Genomic DNA, 20258 nt, shown 5'->3' with positions numbered 1-20258 from the left:
CCTTCAGTCTTTCCCAGCATCAGGGTCTTTTCCAGGGAGTTTTCTCTTCGCATTAGGCGGCCAAAGTATTTCAGCTTCAGCTTCAGTATCTGTCCTTCCAATGAGCACTCAGGGTTGATTTCCTTTAGGATGGACTGATTTGACCTCCTTGCAGTCCAGGGGACTCGTAAGAGTCTTCTCCAGCACCACAGTTCGAAAGCATCAATTCTTCGGCGCTCAGCCTTCCTTATAGTCCAGCTCTCACAGCCATACATTACTAATGGGAAAGCCATAGCTTTGATTAGACGGACCTTTGTCAGCAAAGTGATGTCTCTGCTTCTTACTATGCTGTCTAGGTTTGCCATAGCTTTCCTCCCAAGGAGCAAGCGTCTTTTAATTTCATGGCTACAGTCACCATCTGCGGTGATCTTGGAGCCCAAGAAAATAAAAACTGTCACTGCTTCCATTTCTTCCCTTCTATATGCCAGGAAGTGATAGGGCCAGATGCCATGATCTTAGTTTTTTTAATGGTGAGTTTCAAACCAGCGTTTGCACTCTCCTCTTTCACCCTCAACAAGAGGCTCTTTAGATCCTCTTCGCTTTCTGCCATTAGGGTGGTATCGTCTGCGTATCTGAGGTTGTTGATAATTCTCCCGGCAATCTTAACTCCGACCTGTGATTCATCCAACCCGGCGTTTCTCATGATGTACTCTGCATATAATTTAAATAAGCACGGCGACAATATGCAGCCTTGTCGTACTCCTTTCCCAATTTTGAACCAATCGGTTGTTCCATGTCCGGTTCTTACTGTTGCTTCTTGACCCTCGTACAGGTTTCTCAGGAGACAGGTAAGGTGGTCTGGTACCCCCATCTCTTTCAGAATTTGCCACAGTTTGTTGTGATCCACACAATCAAAGGCTTTAGCGTAGTCAATGAAGCAGAAATAGTCGTTTTTCTGGAATTCTCTTGCTTTCTCCATGATCCAGCGAATGTTGGCGATTTGATCTCTAGTTCCTCTGCCTCTTCGAAACCCAGCTTGTACTTCCGGTAGTTCTCGGTTCGCATACTGCTGAAGCCTAGCTTGTAGGATTTTGAGCATCACCTTGCTGGCATGTGAAATGAGCGCAATTGTACGGTAGTCTGAACACTCTTTGGCGTTGCCCTTCTTTGGAATTGGAATGTAAACTGACCTTTTCCAGTCTTGTGGCCACTGTTGAGTGTTCCAAATTTGTTGGCATATTGTGCGCAGCACTTTAACAGCATCATCTTTTAGGATTTTCAATAGCTCAGCTGGAATACTGTCATCTCCGCTAGCTTTGTTGTTACTAATGCTTCCTAAGGCCCACTTGACTTCACTCTCTAGGATGCCCGGCTCAAGTTCAGTGACCGCACTATCATGGCTATCAGGGACATTAACATATTTCCTGTATAGTTCTTCTGTGTATTCTTTCCACCTCTTCTTAATCTCATCTGCTTCTGTTAGGTCCCTGCCTTCTTGGTCCTTTATCATGCCCGTCTTTGCACAAAACGTTCCCTTGAGATCTCCGATTTTCTTGAAGAGATCTCTAGTCTTCCACATTCTGTTGTTTTCCTCCATTTCTTTGCACTGTTCATTTAAGAAGGCCTTCTTGTCTCTCCTTGCTATTCTCTGGAAATCTGCATTCAGTTGGGTATATCTTCCCCTTTCTCCCTTGCTTTTCGCTTCCCTTCTTTCCTCAGCTACTTGTAAAGCCTCACCAGACAGCCACTTTGCTTTCTTGCATTTCTTTTTCTTTGGGATGGATTTCGTTGCTGCCTCCTGCACAATGTTACGGACCTCCGTCCATAGTTCCTCAGGCACTCTGTCTATCAGGTCTAATCCCTGAAATCTATTCCTCACCTCCACTGTATATTCATAAGGGATATGATTGAGGTCATACCTGAATGGTTTAGTGGTTTTCCCTACGTTCAACAATTTAAGCTGAAATTTTGCAACAAGAAGCGCATGATCTGAGCCACAGTCAGCTGAAACAGCGCCATCTTGTTGTTGTTGTTCAGTTGTTCAGTCGTGTCCGACTCTTCGTGACCCCATGGACCATAGCACGCCAGGCCTTCCTGTCCTCCGCTCTCTCCCGGAGTGTGCTCAAGTTCATATTCATTGCATCGGTGATGCTATCTAGCCATCTCATCCTCTGCCGTCCTCTTCTCCTTTTGCCTTCAGTCTTTCCCAGCATCAGGGTCTTTTCCAGGGAGTTTTCTCTTCGCATTAGGTGGCCAAAATATTTGAGCTTCAGCTTCAGTATCTGTCCTTCCAATGAGCAGTCAGGGTTGATTTCCTTTAGGATGGACTGATTTGACCTCCTTGCAGTCCAGGGGACTCGTAAGAGTCTTCTCCAGCACCACAGTTCAAAAGCATCAATTCTTCGGCGTTCAGCCTTCCTTATAATCCAGCTCTCACAGCCATACATTACTACTGGGAAAACCATAGCTTTGATTAGACGGACCTTTGTCGGCAAGGTGATGTCTCTGCTTCTTACTATGCTGTCTAGGTTTGCCATCGCTTTCCTCCCAAGGAGCAAGCGTCTTTTAATTTCATGGCTACAGTCACCGTCTTCAGTGATCTTGGAGCCCAAGAAAGTAATCTGTCACTGCTTCCATTTCTTCCCCTTCTATATGCCAGGAAGTGATGGGGCTGTTTAATTGCATTACATTCCGAGTTTAAAAAATGGTTCATTAGTTCTGGATCTATTTGAGATGGAAAAACCAGGAAATACCTCTGGATGTTCCCTGGAGATTAACGATGCCATGAAAATGACCTGCAAACTTCTGTGAGTGAGCAATCTCAATAGCAGGATAAAAGCTTCGTGTGAAGAAGCCCTATGTACGTTCCTTTATTACTTTGAATAAAGTTTTTATCCTTCTTTTTCACCTTGACTATAAGTCTTAACAGACTGTTTATTGCAACTGCTATCTGCAAATTTATCAAACTATTCCCAATATTCCCACAACGCTTCCACTCCCACCATGCTAATGGGACTCAATCCTCCAGCTTCCCCTCGAATGGCCTAGGTCCTTTGGAGGGTGCAGACTATCTGACACCACCTCTCCTCCCCTGTTTTCAATTAGGCTTTTGGCTGGAACATATTAAAACAAATTACAGGGAATGGCCCTTGGAAGGTGTGGGTGCCTTTGCAAATGGCTACGGGCAAACAGGGGACTTCCGAGTAGCTTATAGTGCAATCCTATACATGCTTAGATGGAAAAAAGCCCACAACTCCCAGCATTCCCCTGCCAGCCATGCTGGCTGGGGCATGCTGGGAGTCATCGGACTTTTTTTCTGTCTATACATGCATGGGGTTGTGTCTTAAATACTTAAAGGCTGCTGCCAGCCCAGTGTCGTGTGCCCAGAGCCTCATACAGAGAGAAAGCAGGCACCGTTCTTTCAGGGGACATCATTCTGCTACAACAGGGTGACCAGTACCGAGACCCAATAGAAGTGCCTGCCTGCCCCCAGCAGAGGCTGGTTGGAGAGCACCCCATCATGCAGAGAGACACGGGCAAACTCTTCTTTGGGTGGCTGGGCTGGGCTGGCAGGAGCCTTTAAGTGTGCTGCCTGGGAATGCTGGGAACTGTAGGAATTTTTTCTGTCCAAACATGCATAGGATTGCACTCTTAACCTCTCACTCCTTATCCCCAACTGAAATGACATTTAGAATCATAGAATCATAGACTCATAGAATAGTAGGGTTGGAAGGGGCCTATAACACCATCGAGTCCACCCCCCTGCTCAGTGCAGGAATCCAAGTCAGAGCATCCCTGACAGATGGCTGTCCAGCCTCATCCTGAATGCCTCCAGTGTGGGGGAGCCCACCACCTCCCTAGGTAACTGGTTCCATTGCTGCATTGCTCTAATAGGCAGGAAGTTTTTCCTGATGTTCAGCTGGAATCTGGCTTCCTGAAACTTGAGCCCATTCTTCCGTGTCCTGCACTCTGGGATGATCGAGAAGAGATCCTGGCCTTCCTCTCTGAGACAACCTTTCAAGGACTTGAAGAGCGCTATCCGATCTCCCCTCAGTCTTCTCGTATATCTGCATTTGCTCCCATCCATCCTCCATTGCCCTCATCATCCTTCCCAGTCCCTAGGAGAGGGACCCTAGCTCAGGGGCAGAGCACATGCTTTGCATGCACAAGGTCCCAGGTTCGATCCCCAGCATCTTGAGTTAAAAAAGGAGAAAGGATTTCTTGGAGCAGTCCTGGAAAGACCTTGTCTACTTAGAGAGCAGGAGGCAACGCTGGACTAGGTGGGACAATGGGCTGACGCTGTGCAAGGCAGCTTCCTCTCCTCACGCTGTCCTCCTGCACCCACTGCTGTGCCCTCATTTCTTGCCCCACTTGGAGAGGGGTGGGCCAGTTTCTACACATACCGGCACCGTGTGCTGCTGCTCCTGGGAAGAGTCGGCCTGCAAGTGCCGGACCAACGACCTCAAGGGTGGCTCTCGCAGCTGGGTGAGGAGTCTCGCGTAGAGGGTGGGGCAGGCTTCCCCCTCCTGGGGATGGATAAAAATAACTGAATATGTGCAATGGAGCCACGCCTGTCATTGTGCATCATCGTGGGCCAATGTGGCACCACTGGGATTCTGCTAGGGATAGGCTTGGACTTCCAGCAAGCCAAAGGTGCTGTGGAGGGCATCCGCCATCGGTTCAGCCTGGAGACATCTCTGCCCTCGTAGTGGTTCATTTCTGAATAGAGAGGTGCTGGGGCTCACCCCCCACCCCCAGCATTTAGTTCACAGCCTCTGAGCGCTGGCTCCTAAACCAAGATGTGAAGGGAATGTGACCTGCTCCTGCTGAGAAAGGCATTCTGACCCGTTCTGACTACCCCACATGTTCCATGTCTGAGGCCGGCTGCTGAGCCTCTTTCGGGGTGATGCACTCCCTCTTTCCTGGCCGTGCAGAAGTGGCCGCCCTGCCCAGGAAGCAGCGCTAGGCAGGACCCCTGTGCTGTCAGTCACCAGCTGGAGCAGGCAACGGCAGGCCGGCCCGGCCCAAGGCTGCATGTGCTTCCACCCTCTTTCCTTTGCCCTCCGCGCCATCCCTCACCCTTCCGCTGACGATCCCTGCCAGGTCCTCCATGCTGCGGCTCAGCTCCTGCTGCTGCTCCTGCTGCAGTTCTGAAAGCACCATGACAGCACAGTCCTGCCACGACACCGCCGCCCCCCTGGCTACTTGCAGCCGCTTCTGGGCCAGCTTCAGCAGCTGGGAGATGGCTTCCTGCGAGGCAGGCGAGGCGTCCTCCTGGCTGCATCCTGTGGGGGGCAGAAGAGAGGGATGATTTGGGTGCACAGGGAGAGCAGGGCACAGGTCTGGGCCTGATGGATGCTCTGCGAGTGGGCAGCTCAGCATTGATAGCCATCATGTGGTCCATCATTCAGGACCCTGAGAGCTTGGTTTCAAAACTGGCACCAGAGAGTGCTGGCGTGGGGGGCAAGGGTCCCGCTCCGTGGGCAAGAAAGGAGGAAGGCAAAGCCACAGACCTTCCTGCGCCCCCATCCCCGCAGGATGGCAGGGTGGCTTTCGCTGCCAAGACCAGCTCCATGAGCTTTCTCCTCCTTGCAAGAATTCTTAAAAGAAGCCATTCCTGCTGGAGCTCGGCTCTCCTGATCCACTCCCGTGAGCTTCAGGATTTCATCGTCATTGACGCCCTACCCAGAGTGCAGAGGGCATTTCTGCCAGGACAGCAAACTGTTGATAACGGGGAGCCAGCTGGAGCTCCGGATCATCCTACGTGCTGGTATACCATCATCTTGCTAAGACAGAAGCCCTTGGCAGGCCGGGGAGCCTGCCTCCAAATATTTGTTCAGCCTTATTGGCATTTATTTTTATCAACGGACAAAAGCCTGCATAGCTATATAATGTACACAGTCTGTCTGACTGGGCATACTTGCTGTGAGTCAAATGACGTTCCCTGCCACTCCTGCTATACCTGCTCCTAGGGGGGTCGTCTGCTTCCTGCCACGGCCTCTTTCGTGAACCATTCCTGGCTCTGCCAGGGCCAAGAGGATCTGGACCAGATGGGTTCTGTCTCTCTCTTGCTGGAACAAAATCCGGTCCAGTAGAACCTGCTATGGGGTAAAAAGCAGAACAGCCATAGCCTCAATGACTTGGGATTCACTGTCCAAGGCCACAAGTAAAGGGAAAGCAGGGCGAGAGATTTCACTATGGTGGTGGGGGCATGGCAAAAACTTCACCGAGGTCCAAAGGCCCTGAACTTAGATACATTCAGGGTTGTATTGCACAACAGCAGAGTATTTGGCAATCATTTCTTATGTTTAAGAATTTGCCTATTATTATTGCCAATATCATTAGCATAGAGCAACCCTCCCTTTAACCCCTCCCCTTGTCAGAGGGATTGGTGCCTTTGTCATGCATACCAAGTACCTATTTAATTGCTTACTAACAGTCATTCCCAAATTGTTCATTACTTCAGAGAACTGCACATATGCACTGAAAAGTATATTAATTAAATACTGAAAGACTCCTGTCAGTCCGCTGTAGCCACCCTGCTTTGCCTGCATGATTAAGTGCTGTCCAGCCAGCCTCTTCTGGGGCAGGCAGGCACATCTGTGGGGTCTCCGTGTTGGGCATGACATGCATTCAGTCACTCCCAATGGAGTGTGGTAGCAGAATTACCTCCCTGAAAGGAGGGTGCCCGCTTTCTCTCAGCATGAGGCTCTGGGCATGCCTCTTTCCAGCTGGGAGGCCTATGCAGAGCATGGCTCATGAAGCAGCGCACCTGAGCTGTGACTGAGCCCTCTGCCTGCCGTACCTTGCTGTTTCTAGTCTCCTCATCATTTTGTGGGAAATGGGCTCTGGCATTGCTAGGCTGCCCCCAGCCGCCTCCCCCTCAGCCCCGCTTGGGGCACAGAGCGCACTTCCAAGGCCATCAGGTTCAGCTTCTGCTCGCAAGCACTGAGCTCCCATTCAGCTGATGCCCCTGGTTTTACCATTATCAGTCTTCCAGGCATGGTCTCGGCCTCCCGCCACGGCAACTCCAGCCTGTGCCCTGCTGCCAGCCGCAGCCGAGCCAGCTCCCGGTGACTAGCCTCGGGCACAATGGGCTGTGAGTCCCAGAACCTGCCAAAGGGAGCGTCACATGGAGTCAGCAATGAATATGCAGAGTGTGCGGTTAGCCTGAATTAAGTGCAACCTATTAAAGCTGGAGAAATCCATTTGGGGAATGGAGTTTGATGAGTTTTCCTAGGTTGCCCCCCCCCCCCATTCTGGTTCCTGCTGCGGCGCCCGACTAGGTCTGCAGTGAGATGGGCCAGTTCGTGAACTTTCGGGGCATTTTGTGCATTTTTTTCCCAGGTTCTGCAATTTGTGCAAATTTCTGAGCAATTTATGCAAATTACAATTTGGCACCATTAAAAAAAACACCAAAAAACGTTCCTATAGTTCAGGGAACAGCCTGCAGCTCAGCTTGCAAACGCAAATTGAGTTGTACGCACCATGGAGCTCCGTCAAGCCAAAGAAGAACTGGATTTCCCAGCGACAGACGTCCCTGGGTGTAATACAAACAATACGCCGTACATGCTCCTCCCTCTGTTTAGTAAGGGATGGGGAAGAGGGGAGTTTACCCCATCCCTTGTGCCACTTTTCTAACTTAAACCTCTCCCCCACCCCACCCTGGCTGCTATTTGCCCCATGGGTGAAACAACTAACTGAGTCCATCTCATACCTGGGGCCCCCTGTATTTTCAGGTTTGAGAGCAATAAAGATTGAGTGCCACACAGCCCCTTCCAAAGGGACATGAAGTACACGTTGCTCTGGTCAAGACTGAGAACTGAAAAGCCAAAACCTCGTCCAGGGTAGGTCAGCAAACACCCCCCTTTCCCATTCTCTTCCATTCAATAATGCTCTCCGCCTAGAAATGACTGGACATTTTATTCACTCACCACATTTTATGCCACCCACTGCCAAAGAGTACTCTGGGCGATACAGAGATGTGTTTTAACCAGAAAATATAAAATGCAGCATGAACTCAGAAACAACCGCAGATCCTTTTGGGCACAGTATGTGTGGTGGAGTCCCTGTGCTGGCAGGGCGGCCAGAAAGCTTGCCTTGCCTATCTTGCACCCTCTGCTGAATGCTGACCGGAGAGCCTTTGACCCGTGCTTCTCCAAGGCCACCCATGGCCCTGCCGTGGACTCACCGTTCCCCCACCAATAACTCAGTGACAAGCAGGGCAGCCTGGAAGGTCGCCTCCTGCTGGACGAGCTCTGCTTGTGCGTGCAGGTGCAACAGCTGGCGAGAGGTTTCTGGGCTACTGCAGAGAGAGAGAGAGAAAATGAGACAGAGGGGTTCATCACAGGGGGCTTTCTTCCTGCTATTGAGATGGCGCTCTCTCGGAGGTTTGCGGGCTCTTTAGATGCCGCCATGACCCTCCAGGGTGTCTTCCGCCATTTCCCCCCTCCTGTCTTGTGTTTTCCCCAAACGCAAAAAATGTGGTATTTTTTCCAGCCCACGGAACAGGAGCGCCATGACCGCCCCGTGAAATTCTCCCATAGCGGAAGAAACCGCTGTGCCTGCCTGCTGTGGGTGTTTGTTTTCAGTTGTTGGGGGCGCCGTCAGGATGAGATTTGACAGGCGCAAGGGCAAGAATTGCCTGCCGATTGCGTCTCCTTCCTCCGCATTTCTCAACTCGAGGGAGAAGAGGGGAAAATGCCTCCCTGCCACGAAGGGAGACGCATCTGATCCTCTACCCCACCAAGCTCAGAAGCAACGTCCTCTGTTGTTTCAGAGCACCCCACTGAGTTCAGTGGGGCTAACTCCCAAGTAAGTATGCCAAGGGTTGCACACTTACAGCACAATCTTACACTTTATGTCTACTCAGAAGTAAGTCAGTGGTTTCCTGGGGGCTGCGAGCTATGAAAACAAGCTCTTTTGCACACAGTTCAAACTATGTGACTGCCGTGTAAAGATGCCTTTCCTAATCCCGCAAAGAAACCGAAAGCAGGAAGCCCCAGAAAGGATGTGGGGTTCTGTGGGGTTTTTGCTTAATGTAGAAACACCCAGAGAAAGGGGACTTGGCAGAGTCCAGCCATTGGTCCATCCAGCTCAGTACTGTCTACAGCTGCCTCCTCCTTTCTTTGGATGACCTTGAGGTTTAGAATTATGAGAGACGGAGGGGGAAACATCTCTCTAACCACTTTCTCCATCCCAGGCGCCCTTACTGAAGGGGCCTAGCATGCCTAGGGCAACTTACCCCAAGGCTGGGGGGTTCAGAGTGCATTTGGCACAATCCAAAATCTGTTCTGCTACAGCGTGATCCCAAGGGAGCCTTTCCAGTTACATGTCTTGAGGAGGGTCTGTAGTTCAGGCTGGTGGAGCATTTATTGATTTGATTTGTGCTCTGCCTTTCGATCAAGAAAAATGGCACTCGGGACAGCTTACCATCATAACGAAAACTTGATTCAAACAATAATGAAACAAATGCACTAAAACACAATTAAAAACACAACAATAACAGAAAAACAGCCTCCAACCCAACAGTCTTTGCCTGTCAGCGGAAGGACAGCAGAGAGGAAGTGAACCTAGCCTCCTTCGCAAGGGCCTGGGAGCAGCCACCAAGTAGGTCCTGTCTCATGTCACTACCAAATGTTGTTATTCCGGCAGGCCTTCCCTTTGTGAAAGAAACATTAGCTAAAGGTGAAACTGCACGTAGCCAAGAGTTTTGGATAAGTAAGCATGATTATGTAGATTGTGTGAGACAAGCTTGAACCTGATGAGTAGCTAATGAATGATTTTCTCTGACCTTATGTTGGATTTTTGTATCCAATCCACTGTTGCCAAATGTGCCTCTGTCTGTATCCAGGTATACGGTCAGGGCCAGAAATATCGGAACAAGGATAACTGTTTTGGCAGTTGGCCTCTGTACACCACCACATTGAAGTTGAAAGGAAACACACCCAGATGGGAGCGAAGTCAGGATTTTCAGCTGTAATCCAAGGGGTTTGACAAAAGTGGGGCACTAACCATTCAGGAAGGACAGCCAGTGCCATACACACACACACACACACACACACACACACACATCGTTGGGGGCTCATAAGCAATGGAAGGAGTGGCTGACAAGCAGCTACATGGCCAGGTATGGCTTGTTTCCTGGGCAGCCCATGACCAGTCAAGCAGATAAAAGGCCTGGAGGTGGTTCTGAGTGTCACATTTGCATTTGGTAGCTGTTCACTGGAACTCCCCACATGAGGTCCAAAGAGGTGTCCTTGAGAGTGAAGGAGGCCATCATTAGGCTGAGGAAACAACATAAACCCATCAGAGAGAGAGCAAAAACAGTGGGAGTGGCCAACACAACAGTCTGGAACATCCTGAAAAAGAAGGAATTAACTGGCAAGCTCAGCAACAAAAAAGGGCCTGGCAGACCATGGAAGACAACTAAAGTGGATGACTGCAGAATTCTGCTCATGGCGAAGAGGAACCCTTTCGCAACATCTAGCCAGGTGAAGAATGCTCTTGCGGAGGTGGGCGTGTCATTGTCAACATCTACAGTCCAGAGACGGCTTTATGAATATAAATACAGAGGCTTCGCAACGAGGTGCAAACCACTGGTAACGCTCAAGAACTGAAAGGCCAGATTAGCCTTTGCTAGCAAACACCTGAAAAAGCCTGCCCAGTTCTGGAATAAGATTCTTTGGACTGATGAAAGCAAGATTAACTTGTACCAGAATGATGGGAAGAGAAAAGTATGGAGAAGGAAAGGATCAGCTCAGGATCCAAAGCATACCACCTCATCTGTCAAACATGGTGGAGGCAGTGCTATGGCCTGGGCATGTATGGCTGCCAATTGAACCAGGTCACTGGTGTTTATGGATGACCTGACTGCTGCTAAAAGCAGCAGCATGAATTCTAAAGTGCATAGGGCTATACTTTCTGCTCAGATTCAGCCAAATGCTGCCAAACTGAGAGGACGCCGCTTCATATTGCAGATGGATATTGACCCAAAACATACAGCAAAAGCTACCCAAGGGTTTCTCAAGGCAAAGAAGTGGGATGTTCTCCAATGGCCAAGTCAGTCACCTGGTATCAACCCAACAGAGCATGCTTCTCACTTACTGAAGACAAGACTGAAGGCAGAAAGACCCACAAACGAGCAGCAGCTGAAGGGAGCTGCAGTAAAGGCCTGGCAAAGCATCTCGAGGGAGGAAACTCAGCATTCGGTCATGTCCATGGGTTCCAGACTTCAGGCAGTCATTGACTGCAAAGGTTTTCATCCAGGTATTAAAGGCGATCCTTAAGTTTGAAAAGATGTTGGTTTGTTCCATTACTTATGAGCCACCAATGATGTGTGTGTGTGTATGCCACTGGCTGTCCTTCCTGAATGTTTAGTGCCCCACTTTTGTCACACCCCTTGAATTACAGCTGAAAGTCCTGACTTCACCCCCACCTGGGTGTGTTTCCTTTCAACTTCAATGTGGTGGTGTACAGAGGCCAACTGCCAAAACAGTTATCCTTGTTCCAATATTTCTGGCCCTGACTGTAAATACACTGAAAATTATTTATTTATTAAGCGAATCCACGGATTATCTTCCATACATGTCTGTCTGTCTGTCTTTTGTTCAGCTGAATAATAAGAGCAAATGCTTGGAAATAAACAGAAGATACAGATTTTCTTTGACACCTTTTTCGAACTTTTGTTCCTTTTGCTAACTTTTGTATATTATTTTTAAGCAGTGTTATTTTAAGCTGTGTTTTATTGTTGGATTTTTAAAACAAATTGTTTTTAGTTCAAAGTTGTTTTTAGTTATATGTTGTTTGTCCGTATGTTTTATGTAAATGGTTTTTAAACTTTGTATTGTTGTTGTTGTTCAGTCGTTCAGTCGTGTCCGACTCTTCGTGACCCCATGGACCATAGCACGCCAGGCCTTCCTGTCCTGCACTCTCTCCCGGAGCGTGCTCAAGTTCATATTCATTGCATCCGTGATGCTGTCTAGCCATCTCATCCTCTGCCGTCCCCTTCTCCTTTTGCCTTCAGTCTTTCCCAGCATCAGGGTCTTTTCCAGGGAGTTTTCTCTTCGCATTAGGTGGCCAAAATATTTCAGCTTCAGCTTCAGTATCTGTCCTTCCAATGAGCAATCAGGGTTGATTTCCTTTAGGATAGACTGATTTGACCTCCTTGCAGGAGGACCTTTGTCGGCAAGGTGATGTCTCTGCTTCTTACTATGCTGTCTAGGTTTGCCATAGCTTTCCTCTCAAGGAGCAAGCGTCTTTTAATTTCATGGCTACAGTCACCATCTGCGGTGATCTTGGAGCCCAAGAAAATAAAATCTGTCACTGCTTCCATTTCTTCCCCTTCTATATGCCAGGAAGTGATGGGGCCAGATGCCATGATCTTCGTTTTTTTAATGTTGAGTTTCAAACCAGCTTTTGCACTCTCCACTTTCACCCTCAACAAGAGGCTGTTTAGATCCTCTTTGCTTTCTGCCATAAGGGTGGTATCGCCTGCATATCTGAGGTTGTTGATAATTCTCCCAGCAATCTTAATTCCGACCTGTGATTCATCCAACCCGGCGTTTCTCATGATGTACTCTGCATATAAATTAAATAAGCAGGGCAACAACATACAGCCTTGTTGTACTCCTTTCCCAATTTTGAACCACTCGTTGTTCCATGTCCAGTTCTTACTGTTGCTTCTTGACCCTCGTACAGGTTTCTCAGGAGACAGATAAGGTGGTCTGGTACTCCCATCTCTTTAAGGATTTGTCACAGTTTGTTGTGATCCACACAATCAAAGGTTTTAGCGTAGTCAATGAAGCAGAAATAGACATTTTTCTGGAATTCTCTTGCTTTCTCCATGATCCAGCAAATGTTGGCGATGTGATCTCTAGTTCCTCGGCCTCTTCGAAACCCAGCTTGCACTTCCGGTAGTTCTCGGTTCACATACTGCTAAAGCCTAGCTTGTAGGATTTTGAGCATCACCTTGCTGGCATGTGAAATGAGCGCAATTGTACAGTAGTTTGAACACTCTTTGGCATTGTCCTTCTTTGGAACTGGAATGTAAACTGACCTTTTCCAGTCTTGTGGCCACTGTTGAGTGTTCCAAATTTGTTGGCATATTGAATGCAGCACTTTAACAGCATTATCTTTTAGGATTTTAAATAGCTCAGCTGGAATAGTGTCATCTCCGCTAGCTTAGTTGTTAGCAACGCTTCCTAAGGCCCACTTGACTTCACTCTCTACGATGTCCGGCTCATGTTCAGTGACCGCACTATCATGGCTATCAGGGACATTAAGATCTTTCCTGTATAGTTCTTCTGTGTATTATTTCCACCTCTTCTTAATCTCATCTGCTTCTGTTGCACATGTTGTATAAACTTTGTATATTGAATTTTAGTGTTTTAACTTTTGTAAACTGCCCAGAGAACTTTGGTTATGGGGCGGTGTAGAAATATGATAAATAAATAAATAAACAAACAAATAATAAATGCACTGCTGAAGGTAGCAGTCTGGAGTGAAGGGTCTCTTGCAAAGATCTTAAGGATCGCACAGGCTTGTATGGGAAAAGGCCTGTCAGGTAGCCTGGTCCCAAACCATATAGGGCTTTATAGGTCAAAACCAGCACTTTGAATTCTGCCCAGAACCAGACTGATAGCCGGTGAAGCTGCTCCGTGTAACTGGCCCTGGCCAACAGCCTGGGTGCAACATTCTGGACCAGCTGAAGTTTCCCAACAGTTTTCAAGCACAGCCCTATGTCAAGTGTGTAACAATAGTCCAAATGGGATGGAACTTGAGGATGAGTGACTGTGGCCAGATCAGAATGGGTGCAGTTGGTAAAGCGCCAGCAGTGGAAACAGACTGCTGGCCACTGCCAAGACTTGGGCACCCAGGTTCAGGCCTTTGTCCAGGAGTGCCCCCAAACTGTGAGTCTTCATGGGAAGTGTAACCCCATCCAGCATAGCTGGAGTTCCTGTTCCCTGATCTGCCTTTCAACTAACCAGGAGCACCTCGGTCTTGTCTCGATGAAGCTTCAGTTTGTTTTCCCTCACCCAGGTGCTTGGACAGGTTCGTGCAACCACTTCTGTACTGGATCCTTGCCCCCTTGGCTGATAAAAACTGGCAGGGATGGAGTGGCTGGCTGTTCCTGGGAGGTGATTAATGCCTCTTTGCAAGAGGGGGTGGTCCCAGGCTGCCTCAAAGAGGCAGTAGTGAGACCACTCCTAAAGAAACCGTCCCTGGACCTGGCATTTTTTAGTAATTTTAGGCCAGTGGCAAATGTTCCTTTCCTGGGCAAGGTTCTTGAGCGGGTGGTTGCCAACCAGCTCCAGGCACTCTTGGATGAGACCGATTATCTGGATCCATTTCAGTTGGGGCTCAGGCCAGGTTTTGGCACAGAAACAGCCTTGGTCACCCTGTATGATGACCTATGTCAGGAGAGAGACAGGTGGAATGTGACCCTGTTGACTCTCCCTGATCTCTCGGCGGCTTTCAGTACCATCGACCATGGCATCCTTCGGGGACGATTGTCTGAGCTGGGAGTGGGAGGCACTGCATTGCAGTGGTTTCGCTCCTACTTGGAGGGTCGGTTCCAGAAGGTGGTGCTTGGGGAATATTGCTCAGCCCCATGGATTCTCCAGCATGGGACTCCACAGGGGTCAGTTTTGTCCCCCACGCTGTTCAACATCTACATGAAACCACTGAGTGCGGTCATCCAGAGTTTTGGGGTGTGTTGCAATCAGTATGCTGATGACACGCAGCTGTATTTCTCCTTTTCATCTTCTTCAGGTGACGCTGTGGATGTGCTGAATCGGTGCCTGGCTGTGACAATGGACTAGATGAGAGCTAATAAACTGAAGCTTAATCCAAACAGGACTGAGATGCTGTTGGTAGGTGGTTCTTCTGACTGGATTGAGGGTGTTCAGCCTGTTCTGGATGGGGTTGCGCTCCCCCTGAAGGAGCAGGTCCATAGCTTGGGGGTCCTCCTGGAACCTTCTTTGTCACTTGGGGCTCAGGCATCCTCAGTGGCACAGAGCGCCTTCTACCAACTTCGGTTGGTGGCCCAGCTATGCCCCCATCTGGACAGGGATAACCTGGCTTCAGTTGTCTATGCTCTGGTAATCTCCAAGTTAGATTACTGCAATGCACTCTACGTGGGGCTGCCTTTGAAGACGGTTCAGAAACTGCAGCTCGTGAAAAATGCGGCGGCCAGGTTGATAACAGGCACCAGAAGGTCAGAACATATAAGACCGAGTCCGGCCCGCTTGCACTGGCTGCCTGTATGTTTCTGAGCCCGATTCAAGGTGCTGTTTTTAACTTATAAAGCCTTACACGGCTTGGGACCACAATACCTGACGGAGCGCCTTTCCCAACACAAACCTACCATATACTATGCTCAACATCTAAGGCCCTCTTCCAGCTGCCTACACCGAGGGAAACGTGGAAGACAGCAACAAGGGAGAGGGCCTTTTTGGTGGTGGTCCCCAAATTATGGAATGATCTCCCCGACGAGGCCTGCCTGGCACCAACATTGTTATCTTTTCGGTGCCAGGTTAAGACCTTTCTCTTCTCCCAGGCATTTAGCAGCATATGATAAGTGTTTGATCAATCCTGGAATATCTTATGGTTGTTTGTTTTTGAGATTGTTTTTGAGATTGTTTTAGATCTATGTTCCTTTTGTGTATATTGTCTGTTCATGTGTTTTTTATGTAAATGGTTTTTAATCTCTGTATATTGTACTTTTAATGTTTTTAATATTTGTAAACCACCCAGAGAGCTCCGGCTATTGGGCAGTATAGAAATGTTCATCATCATCAGGCACCAATTTAGAACTGGAACACTTGGATTTAGATGGAAAGGAGAGATAGAGTTGGGTGTCATTAGTATACTGGTGGTATCAAACCCCTAGACTCTGGATAATCTCTCCCAGCAGCTTCATACATAAGTTAAATAGCATGAGGGATGAAATGGAACCCTGAGGGACAGCACAGGGCAACGGCCGTGCCACCGAACAGGAATCCCCCAGCACTACCTTCTGAGATCACCTCTCCAAGAAGAACCGGAACCCCTGTATAACGGTGTCTCCAGCCTCATCTCAGATGGACGCCTCAGAAGGAAACCACAGTCGATGGTATCTAAAGCCACCAGGAGGCCCAGCAGATCCAACAGGGACACCCAGTTCCCAGCATAGGTCGCCCACCAAGGCAGCCAAAGCAGTCTCTCTCCCATAACCAGGCCTGAAGCCAGACTGAAATGGATCTAGATAATCTGCCTCATCCAGAAATCCCTGGAGCCGAGAAGCCACCTCACATTCCAACACCCTGCCCAAGAATGGAATATTGGAGACTGGCTGGAAATTATCCAGTACAGTGGGTTTCAGGGATGGTGTTTTTTGTTTTTGTTTTTAACAAAGGTCTTACCACCACCTCTTTGAAGCAAGACAGAATCACACCTTGCCATAAAAAGGCATTCACCACTACCTTACCCACTCAGCTAGTTGCCTCCCTGGCTTCTTTTATAAGCCAGGAAGGGCAAGGATCCAGCACTCAGGTGGTAGGCATCACCTCTCCGAGGATCCTGTCCACATCCTAGAGCTGTACAAATGGAAAAGTATCAGTTGTAACCAGACAAGCAGGAACCGAAGTAACATCCACCAGAACTGTATCAACTATGGAATCTAAGTCAGCACGGATACAATCAATTTTATCCGCAAAGTGTTGCACAAATTGGCCACAGTGGGCTATCGAGTGGTCCACTCCCTTTTCTTGTGGGCCAGAGCATAACAGGCCTCCAACCACTCAGAAAAGCTCCGCTGGGAGGCTCTAAGCAGACACAATGGTGGCAAAAAAGCACACTTTCTTCGCTGCCCTCACTGCCATGGAGTAGGCTTTCAGATGAACTCTAGAGGGCCTTCTCTGCAGTGGCCCCACACCTTTGGAACAAGCTGCCATCGGAGGTCCGCCATGCTCTGTCATTACAGACTTTTAAGAAGGCCTTGAAAACATATTATTTTACTTTGGACTTCTATTGATATGACTGCTATTGTTGCTGGTACTGCTGTTAACATTGTTGCTGGTTTTATTGTTGGCTTTTATTGTTTTTATGTTTTTATCACTTTTAATATTTTAACTGTTTTTATGTATTTTATTGCTGTAAGCTGCCTTGGGGGGGCTTCCACCCTGAAAGGCGGCCAAGAAATATTTTAAATAAATAAATAAATAAAATATAGCCTGTGATCAATCGGACTCATTCCGAGTTTTCTAACAACATCGTTCTAGTTGACATTGCACCTGTTTCATCGCCCGCAGCACTCTGGAAAACAGGGGGCTCGCTTGGCCCACTCTGTGGGAGAGGACACTCAGGAGTGCTTGTGTCCGCTGCTGGGGCCATTTCTCAATTCCAGAGGTCAACCAGGGCTTCCAAAGAGAGCATGTGTTTTGCATGCTGAAGGTTGCAGGTTCAGGCCAACGAAAGGGATCATAGACAGCAGGAGTGGGACAGGAGTTTGCCCATCAGGAGAAACAACACTGGGCCAGACAGACCAACACCTTCAGTCAGAATAATGCTGTTTCGATGTTGTGTGTTTTTGTACAGCCATGTGTCTGTGGGTGTTTCTACATTAAGCAAAAAACCCGCAAAAACCCGCATCCTTTCTGGAGCTTCCTGCTTTCAGTTTCTTTGCGGGATCAGGAAGGGCTTCTTTACACAGCAGCCACGTGATTTGATCTGAGGGAGTGCCTCCCTCCCTCCCTGGCATGTGTGCAAAAGAGCTTGTTTTCATAGCTCGCAGACCCCAGGAAACCACTGACTTACTTATGAGTAGACATAAAATGTAAGATTGTGCTGTAAGTTTGCAACCCTCGGCACACTTACTTAGGAGTAAGCCCCACTGAACTCAATGGGGTGCGCTGAAACAACAGAGGATGCTGCTTCTGAGCTTTGTGGGGTGGGGGATCAGATGTGTCTCCTTTTGTTGCAGGGAGGCATTTTCCCCTCTTCTCCCTCCAACTGAGAAATACAGAAGCAGGAGACGCAATCAGCAGGTGATTCTTGCCCTCGCGCCTGTCAAATCTTATCCTGACGGTGCCCCCAACAACTGAAAGCAAACGCCCACAGCAGGCAGACACAGCAGTTTCTTCCGCTATGGGAGAATTTCACGGGGCGGTCATGGCGCTCCTGTTCCGTGGGCTGGAAAAAATACCACATTTTTTGCGTTTGGGGAAAACACGAGACAGGCGGGGGGAAATGGCGGGAGACACCTGGAGAGCCCGCAAACCTCTGAGAGAGCGCCATCTCAATAGCAGGAAGAAAGCAGGACACAAACCCATGTGTCTCCGTGGCATCTCACCTGCCAGCCAGGAGGTGTTGCTGAGTCAGCAGGGCTGCTGCCTCCGCCTGCCTCTGATGCTTCAGCTGCTGGAGGGCTTGAGCCGCTGTGCCCTCGGTGGTGGAAGGGTCGTGGGGTCCCACACTGATGTCACTCTTGAGTGCCTGAGCCCCGGATCTGATGAGCGAAAAGGACACACGTTCCCACAGAGAGGTATCCAAATTCGGAGGGAGGGAGGGAGACCGAGGGAGAGAGAAGCTGTTGAAAGGTTCTGCCATAATAAACATTTTGTCTTTAAGGTGCTACAAAACTCTCTCGTTAGGGCCCGTGCAAGTTCTTCTGCTGCCTAGACACCCCCTCCCACAATGCGGGAGCTTCAGTTCTTGGGTGGGATAGAAATGAAAGAATAAATACATAAATCAATGCCTGGCTCTAAGGAAGGACCCCTCAGAGCCAGGAATCTGAGGCTGGCCTGGCCGCACTGGTTGCTTTTCATGGCCGAGGCAGCTCTCCTGAGAGACTGCCTGCCCACCCGCCACCTGGGTACCCCTGGCAGCTGGAGGGCAGGTAGCCGCTCTGCACAGCCCTGCCAGTGGCTCTCCTCATGCAGCATTTGCTGCAGCAGGAGAGCGGTGGCCTTGGGGCTCTCTGGGACAGCCGTTGTTCTGCTGCTGGGCCGGGCCACGAGGGGAGAGTGGCTGGTGGGGCTATCTGGAGGCCAGGCTAAAGAGCATCACTGATCTCACAAACAACCCCAGGGCCAGGCCAAGCGATTGTGTTGCCTTTGCCAGACGTGGATTGTTCAGGGGGTCTCTGTGTCGCGGGAAGGGGACGCAATGGCGTTTCCTCCCCAAGGGCGTTCCTGGTGGCACGGCCATGTTGCTTTATTCCATGCAAGTGAGTGGAATGAAGGGCTGGGGACTTTTGCTCCATTTGCTTCCACTGAAAGAAGACACGTCTCCACTGAGGAGAAACGGGGACCCAATTCCCTCCCTGCAACTTCAAGCCCAGAGATTTCCCCCAATTAGCTCCTGGGACCCAGAGCCCCAGGCACCCGCCTCTACTGCGTGCGAGGTGGGTCAGCCCTCCACAAACCTTCCCAGCAAGGCTCTACCTGACATTGTGGTGGGCCCCAGGGAGGCTGGAAAGGGCCAAAATGCTCCCCTCACGCAGGCTGAAGTTCACCAGCATCTCCAGCTCCAAGACCTTGGCCTCCTTCATGTCTGGTGGCAGAGATGCCCACACCGGCGGCCCTGCAGGAGGAAGAGAGAGACCAGGCTTACACCTGGAGGGGGAGGGGGGAAGCTCCCCCTCCCGGCTTTTCTTCACCCATGTGCGGCAGTAAAAGGTTAGAGGAAGAGGTTAAATCTAAGGTTCCATGGGAAGTGGTGCAGCTTATACTGACCAATCCCCCCCGTTTAGCCTAACCTACCTTGCAGGGTTGTCATGAGGATGAATGCATGTTGCCCCGAGCCACCCCGCACATATTTGGGATTAGAACAAAGCACATGGATCCAGGACAGGGTGGGGACCCAGCATCCACCTTTGCATTTATTATTTAAAAATTGCACCCATGTTTCTCTGCACAAAGGTAAAACAAGTGCCACAAATGCATTGTTTAGGATGCACTAGATCAGCCTTCCCCAACCTGGTGCCCTCGAGCTGTGCTGGATTACATCTCCCATCTTCCCCATCAGGCATGGCCAAACTCTCTGGGAATTATGGGGGTTATGTGTTGTCCAACAGCTTGAGGGCACCAGGTTGGGGAAGGCTGCCTTAGATCCTAAATTAATCTCAGCTTTTAGAGATGAACCACCATGCAAATGAACATAAGGGGAGCCCTGCCGGATCACAGCAATGCTCCAGCGAGTTCTGTGTCTCACAGTGGCCAACCAGATACTTTTAGGAAGTCCACAAGCAGGACATGAGAGCCCACAGTTCTCTGCTACCATTTCCCCCCAGCATCTGG

General features: G+C 49.4%; 1 protein-coding gene across 1 annotated transcript in view; it reads right to left on the bottom strand.

Moving 5' to 3' along the window:
• LOC146339257 (uncharacterized) overlaps positions 1-20258 on the bottom strand; it is a 66618-nt gene that overhangs the window by 18042 nt on the left and 28318 nt on the right. Inside the window, exons 9-15 of the mRNA XM_084811424.1 lie at positions 19404-19542; positions 18311-18466; positions 8171-8284; positions 6891-7092; positions 5931-6080; positions 5059-5253; positions 4383-4505 (exon numbers count right to left, since the gene is read on the bottom strand). Coding sequence (XP_084667550.1) covers positions 4383-4505; positions 5059-5253; positions 5931-6080; positions 6891-7092; positions 8171-8284; positions 18311-18466; positions 19404-19542 — 1079 coding nt within the window. The remainder of the gene's footprint in view (positions 1-4382; positions 4506-5058; positions 5254-5930; positions 6081-6890; positions 7093-8170; positions 8285-18310; positions 18467-19403; positions 19543-20258) is intronic.

The sequence above is a fragment of the Heloderma suspectum genome, chromosome 7, assembly GCF_057233095.1.
Source record: "Heloderma suspectum isolate Gila_16-S chromosome 7, 16-S_ref, whole genome shotgun sequence".
NCBI classification, from domain to species: domain Eukaryota; kingdom Metazoa; phylum Chordata; class Lepidosauria; order Squamata; family Helodermatidae; genus Heloderma; species Heloderma suspectum.
Note: the sequence above shows the minus strand (reverse complement) of the source record. Positions and strands in the feature narration are given on the sequence as shown.